The 7,500-nt window shown below is 49.0% G+C and overlaps 1 protein-coding gene across 1 annotated transcript in view; it reads right to left on the minus strand.

Annotated features, from left to right (window-relative positions):
- Positions 1-3,591: 3,591 nt before the first annotated feature.
- Positions 3,592-7,500, minus strand: part of LOC124027539 (lipoyl synthase, mitochondrial) — a 6,691-nt gene continuing 2,782 nt past the window's right edge. Inside the window, exons 3-7 of the mRNA XM_046339950.1 lie at positions 6,913-7,041; positions 4,820-4,965; positions 4,276-4,346; positions 4,020-4,131; positions 3,592-3,870 (exon numbers count right to left, since the gene is read on the minus strand). Of these exons, the coding sequence (XP_046195906.1) occupies positions 3,818-3,870; positions 4,020-4,131; positions 4,276-4,346; positions 4,820-4,965; positions 6,913-7,041 (511 nt within the window). The 3' untranslated portion in view covers positions 3,592-3,817. The remainder of the gene's footprint in view (positions 3,871-4,019; positions 4,132-4,275; positions 4,347-4,819; positions 4,966-6,912; positions 7,042-7,500) is intronic.

A 7,500-nucleotide genomic window follows, 5' to 3' on the forward strand; every position in this document is an offset into this window, starting at 1 on the left:
TGATGTCATCAACCTGCGACTTAAATAAAACAAGATGTGAACTGTCATCACAGACTCTCTCTTTGTTACTGCTTCAGGTATTAGTGTTCAACCTATAATTATATAGTGTTTCCCCTATGGGCCTTGACTGGTGATGTCATCAACCTGCGACTTCAACCTATAATTATATAGTGTTTCCCCTATGGGCCTTGACTGGTGATGTCATCAACCTGCGACTTCAACCTATAATTATATAGTGTTTCCCTATGGGCCTTGACTGGTGATGTCATCAACCTGCGACTTCAACCTATAATTATAATTAAGAGTAGTGCACTATATATACAGAGTAGAGACCAGACTAGACAGGGGTCTAAGAGTAGTACACTATATATACAGAGTAGAGACCAGACTAGACAGGGGTCTAAGAGTAGTGCACTATATATACAGAGTAGAGACCAGACTAGACAGGGGTCTAAGAGTAGTGCACTATATATACAGAGTAGGGACCAGGGAGCCGTTTAGTGCACTATGGGCCCTAGTTCCTTATTCCCTATCTCGTGCACTATGGGCCCTAGTTCCTTATTCCCTATCTAGTGCACTATGGGCCCTAGTTCCTTATTCCCTATCTAGTGCACTATGGGCCCTAGTTCCTTATTCCCTATCTAGTGCACTATGGGCCCTAGTTCCTTATTCCCTATCTAGTGCACTATGGGCCCTAGTTCCTTATTGCCTATCTAGTGCACTATGGGCCCTAGTTCCTTATTCCCTATCTAGTGCACTATGGGCCCTAGTTCCTTATTCCCTACCTACTGCACTATGGGCCCTAGTTCCTTATTCCCTATCTAGTGCACTATGGGCCCTAGTTCCTTATTCCCTATCTAGTGCACTATGGGCCCTAGTTCCTTATTCCCTATCTAGTGCACTATGGGCCCTAGTTCCTTATTCCCTATCTCGTGCACTATGGGCCCTAGTTCCTTATTCCCTATCTCGTGCACTATGGGCCCTAGTTCCTTATTCCCTATCTAGTGCACTATGGGCCCTAGTTCCTTATTCCCTATCTCGTGCACTACATAGGGAATAGGGTGCTTTGTGGTACGTATTCAGTCTGTCCATTAACCCACTAGATTCATATTGCCCCAATCTCACACACACACACACACACACACACACACACACACACACACACACACACACACACACACACACACACACGTTGGAATGATAAGTCATGATTTAATACTTTTATTGTACAACCGTCATTATAAAACAACACTATAAGTCACATAGCAACACACCGATCACATAGCAACACACCGATCACACCGATCACATAGCAACACACCGATCACATAGCAACCCCTCAAGTCATTCTCTCTCATCCGAGTATAATGTCAATAATCAAATTATTGTGTTGGAGTTAAAACTGGGACCGTCCTCTGGCTTCGTCTCAAAATGGCCCCCGATACCCTATATAGTGGACTACTGGCCCCCTATTCCCTATATAGTGGACTACTGGCCCCCTATATCCTATATAGTGGACTACTGGCCCCCTATATCCTATATAGTGGACTACTGGCCCCCTATATCCTATATAGTGGACTACTGGCCCCCTATATAGTGGACTACTGGCCCCCTATATAGTGGACTACTGGCCCCCTATATAGTGGACTACTGGCCCCCTATATAGTGGACTACTGGCCCCCTATATAGTGGACTACTGGCCCCCTATATAGTGGACTACTGGCCCCCTATATAGTGGACTACTGGCCCCTATATAGTGGACTACTGGCCCCCTATATAGTGGACTACTAGTAGTGAATAGGTGGCATCTGGGACTGCCATTCCAACAACCACTGAACCCCCCCCCCCAACACCGTCCTTCTGCACACACCATGGGTGTCCCACTTAAATCAGTCCCCCGTATTGCCCAACCGTAAGTGGTCCCCCTTTACCCTCCTGATGCGTTGGTCAACTCAGGTTGACTGTGTGAATGTGTGTTGCTGACTGATAGGGATCATACATCTATAGCCTGTGGTGGAGTGGAGGGTCTTCCCAGGTATTTCCCCCTCCCCTTATCTTCCCAGGTATTTACCCCCCTTTATCTTCCCAGGTAATTACCCCCCTCCTTTATCTTCCCAGGTAATTACCCCCCTCCCCCTTATCTTCCCAGGTATTTACCCCCTTTATCTTCCCAGGTATTTACCCCCTTTATCTTCCCAGGTATTTACCCCCCTTTATCTTCCCAGGTATTTACCCCCCTCCTTTATCTTCCCAGGTAATTACCCCCCTTTATCTTCCCAGGTATTTACCCCCCTTTATCTTCCCAGGTAATTACCCCCTTTATCTTCCCAGGTATTTACCCCCCTCCTTTATCTTCCCAGGTATTTACCCCCCTCCTTTATCTTCCCAGGTATTTACCCCCCTCCTTTATCTTCCCAGGCAGGTATTTACCCCCCCCCCCCTCCTTTATCTTCCCAGGTATTTACCCCCCTCCCCCCTTATCTTCCCAGGTATTTACCCCCCTCCTTTATCTTCCCAGGTAATTACCCCCTTTATCTTCCCAGGTAATTACCCCTCCTTTATCTTCCCAGGTAATTACCCCTCCTTTATCTTCCCAGGTAATTACCCCCTTTTATCTTCCCAGGTAATTACCCCCTTTATCTTCCCAGGTAATTACCCCCTTTATCTTCCCAGGTAATTACCCCCTTTATCTTCCCAGGTAATTACCCCCCTTTATCTTCCCAGGTAATTACCCCCTTTATCTTCCCAGGTAATTACCCCCCCTTTATCTTCCCAGGTAATTACCCCCTTTATCTTCCCAGGTAATTACCCCCTTTATCTTCCCAGGTAATTACCCCCCTCCTTTATCTTCCCAGGTATTTACCCCCCTCCTTTATCTTCCCAGGTATTTACCCCCTCCCCCCTTATCTTCCCAGGTATTTACCCCCCTCCTTTATCTTCCCAGGTAATTACCCCCTTTATCTTCCCAGGTAATTACCCCTCCTTTATCTTCCCAGGTAATTACCCCTCCTTTATCTTCCCAGGTAATTACCCCCTTTATCTTCCCAGGTAATTACCCCCCTTTATCTTCCCAGGTATTTACCCCCTTTATCTTCCCAGGTATTTACCCCCTTTATCTTCCCAGGTATTTACCCCCTCCTTTATCTTCCCAGGTAATTACCCCCCTTTATCTTCCCAGGTATTTACCCCCTTTATCTTCCCAGGTAATTACCCCCCTTTATCTTCCCAGGTATTTACCCCCCTCCCTTATCTTCCCAGGTATTTACCCCCCTCCTTTATCTTCCCAGGTAATTACCCCCTTTATCTTCCCAGGTAATTACCCCTCCTTTATCTTCCCAGGTAATTACCCCCTCCTTTATCTTCCCAGGTAATTACCCCCTTTATCTTCCCAGGTAATTACCCCCTTTATCTTCCCAGGTAATTACCCCCTTTATCTTCCCAGGTAATTACCCCCTTTATCTTCCCAGGTAATTACCCCCTTTATCTTCCCAGGTAATTACCCCCCTTTATCTTCCCAGGTAATTACCCCCTTTATCTTCCCAGGTAATTACCCCCTTTATCTTCCCAGGTAATTACCCCCTTTATCTTCCCAGGTAATTACCCCCCCTACATCACTGGTTATAATGTACAGAACGAGACATCAACATGAACAGAGTCCTGTAGTAGCTCATATTCTGGATCGGAGAACTTTATATTGTAGATATTGTAGTATATTATATTGTAATACAGTGTATGTAGAGTAGCTTTATGGAGGGAGAGAGGCCTCTGAAAGGAGGAGACGTCAGGATTCAGGTAAAGGTGAGTCCAGGTGATCAGGTTATTCTGCCGCTGCCTTCCTCTTCTCTAACAGATTCTTCAGGAAGAACTCACCTGAGAGAGAAGAGAGAGGAGAGGAGAATGAGAGGGGTGGAGAATGAGAGGGGTGGAGAATGAGAGGGGTGGAGAGGGGTGGAGAATGAGAGGAGTGTGTGTCTGGGTCTCTGTGTGGGTCTCTGTGTGGGTCTCTGTGTGGGTCTGACCTGCTCTGTATGAGGAACGCACTAAGGGTCCGCTGGCTGTGTAGACGAATCCCATCTCCTTCCCCACCTCCTCCCAGTGGACAAACCTCTCAGGAGTCACATACTCCTCCACCTACACACACACACACACACACACACACACACACACACACACACACACACACACACACACACACACACACACACAGTTATTCTGAACTGAAATCCTGCTGCCTGGGTGGTTGGCTCTGTGTGTATGTGTGTGTGTGTGCTGTACCTTGAGGTGGCGTTTAGTGGGCTGCATGTACTGTCCCAGTGTTAGACAATCCACTCCTGCCTCTCTCAGCTCTGTCAACAACAACAACAACACCGTTACTGGTGACAAATATATCATATCTGTTCGTCTCTCCCTGACGTGTGTGTGTGTGTGTGTGTGTGTGTGTGTGTGTGTGTGTACCGGTCAGTGTGTTATAAATCTGGCGGTCCGTCTCTCTCAGACGTGTGTGTGTGTGTGTGTGTGTGTGTGTGTGTGTGTGTGTGTGTGTGTGTGTGTGTGTGTGTGTGTGTACCAGTCAGTGTGTTATAAATCTGCAGGTCCGTCTCTCCGAGACGTGTGTATGTGTGTGTGTACCAGTCGGTGTGTTATAAATCTGTCGGTCCGTCTCAGACGTGTGTGTGTGTGTGTGTGTGTGTGTGTACCGGTCAGTGTGTTATAAATCTGCAGGTCCGTCTCTCCCAGACGTGTGTGTGTGTGTGTGTGTGTGTGTGTGTGTGTGTGTGTGTGTGTGTGTGTGTGTGTGTGTGTGTGTGTGTGTGTGTACCGGTCAGTGTGTTATAAATCTGCAGGTCCGTCTCTCCGAGACCCAACATGATGGAGGTCTTGGTGAGAATGTCTGGTTTGACGGCCTTGGCGTGACGCAGGACATTCAGGGATTGGTCGATGTTCGCCCGCGGATCACGGACGTGTCTGTGGGTTCAAAAGGTCATAAAATGATTTCTTTTCCGTCAGTAAGTTACGGACAATATATTCAGACTCGACGGTGAACTGCAAAAACCGTTGAAACCAGTCCCAAATGGTGCCCTATTCCCTATGAAGTGCACCCTATTCCCTATGAAGTGCACCCTATTCCCTATGAAGTGCACCCTATTCCCTATGAAGTGCACTTCATTTGACATGCGCCCTATTCCCTATGAAGTGCACCCTATTCCCTATGAAGTGCACCCTATTCCCTATGAAGTGCACCCTGTTCCCTATGAAGTGCACCCTATTCCCTATGAAGTGCACCCTGTTCCCTATGAAGTGCACCCTGTTCCCTATGAAGTGCACCCTGTTCCCTATGAAGTGCACCCTATTCCCTATGAAGTGCACCCTGTTCCCTATGAAGTGCACCCTGTTCCCTATGAAGTGCGCCCTATTCCCTATGAAGTGCACCCTATTCCCTATGAAGTGCACCCTATTCCCTATGAAGTGCACCCTGTTGCCTATGAAGTGCACCCTATTCCCTATGAAGTGCACCCTATTCCCTATGAAGTGCACCCTGTTCCCTATGAAGTGCACCCTGTTCCCTATGAAGTGCACCCTGTTCCCTATGAAGTGCACCCTATTCCCTATGAAGTGCACCCTATTCCCTATGAAACCCTATTCCCTATGAAGTGCACCCTATTCCCTATGAAGTGCACTAAGTTGGACCAGAGTCCATTATATGAAGGTTATTGTCTAGGATAGACGTGGTCCAACAGTCAAGTTTCTATTTAAAAATTGGGGGGCGTTTTGCTGCCACCTGCTGGTCAGAGTCGGTATTACAACCTCTTAACAAAGACAGTTCCTTCACACCAAGTCCATCGTCTCCTTCCCACTTCCGGGTGGACAGGAAGTCTACTGCACCATGGGGGGAAGGGGGGGGGAGGGGGGGCAAATACGGTTCACTGGGGAATCCATGAAGAAAAATAGAAGTAGCCTGGAAACCAGAACCTGTTGTGTTAACATTCCACTCCTTGTACTCGGTGTCACTGGAATGATGGGAGAAACAGACTGGAACCCAGGCTACAGCTGTTTCCTTTCATTGGGTTCACAGTGGAGCAGGTCAGGGAGAAACAGACTGGAACCCAGGCTACAGCTGTTTCCTTTCATTGGGTTCCCAGTGGAGCAGGTCAGGGAGAGCCAGCCAGCCGGCCAGCCAGCCAGACGGCCAGCCAGCCGGCCAGCCAGACGGCCAGCCAGACGGCCAGCCAGCCAAACGGCCAGCCAGCCAGCCGTACATTGACCAGGGTCCTAACAGTATAGCCATGCTTTAGAGTCTACGTCGCCTATGGGCCCGAGTCAAACGTAGTCCCCTGTATAGGGAATAGGGTCACGTAGGGGTCAGGGCCCGAGTCAAACGTAGTCCCCTGTATAGGGAATAGGGTCACGTAGGGGTCAGGGCCCAAGTCAAACGTAGTCCCCTGTATAGGGAATAGGGTCACGTAGGGGTCAGGGCCCAAGTCAAACGTAGTCCCCTGTATAGGGAATAGGGTCACGTAGGGGTCAGGGCCAGAGTCAAACGTAGTCCCCTGTATAGGGAATAGGGTCACGTAGGGGTCAGGGCCCGAGTCAAACGTAGTCCCCTGTATAGGGAATAGGGTCACGTAGGGGTCAGGGCCCGAGTCAAACGTAGTCCCCTGTATAGGGAATAGGGTCACATAGGGGTCAGGGCCCGAGTCAAACGTAGTCCCCTGTATAGGGAATAGGGTCACGTAAGGGTCAGGGCCCGAGTCAAACGTAGTCCCTGTATAGGGAATAGGGTCACATAGGGGTCAGGGCCCGAGTCAAACGTAGTCCCCTGTATAGGGAATAGGGTCACGTAGGGGTCAGGGCCCGAGTCAAACGTAGTCCCCTGTATAGGGAATAGGGTCACGTAAGGGTCAGGGCCCGTACCTCTGCAGCTCGCGGACGGTCTCCACATTATGGGCGTAAACGTCCAGCCCTGATTGGGCGATCTTCTCCACCGCCGCCAGGTCTCCTCGGAAATCAGGGGTCAGACATTCCACCATGATCTGGGACTTCCTGGAGGAGACAACAACATTTAGTCAGAGAGACATTCCACCGTGACCTGGGACTTCCTGGATGAGACAACAACATTTAGTCAGAGAGACATTCCACCGTGACCTGAGACTTCCTGGATGAGACAACAACATTTAGTCAGAGAGACATTCCACCGTGACCTGAGACTTCCTGGATGAGACAACAACATTTAGTCAGAGGGGTCAGACATTCCACCATGATCTGGGACTTCCTAGATGAGACAACAACATTTAGTCAGAGGGGTCAGACATTCCACCGTGACCTGGGACTTCCTGGAGGAGACAACAACATTTAGTCAGAGGGGTCAGACATTCCACCATGATCTGGGACTTCCTGGATGAGACAACAACATTTAGTCAGAGAGACATTCCACCGTGATCTGGGACTTCCTGGATGAGACAACAACATTTAGTCAGAGGGGTCAGACATTCCACCGTGACC

This window comes from Oncorhynchus gorbuscha, unplaced genomic scaffold (assembly GCF_021184085.1).
Source record: "Oncorhynchus gorbuscha isolate QuinsamMale2020 ecotype Even-year unplaced genomic scaffold, OgorEven_v1.0 Un_scaffold_3344, whole genome shotgun sequence".
Classification (NCBI taxonomy): domain Eukaryota; kingdom Metazoa; phylum Chordata; class Actinopteri; order Salmoniformes; family Salmonidae; genus Oncorhynchus; species Oncorhynchus gorbuscha.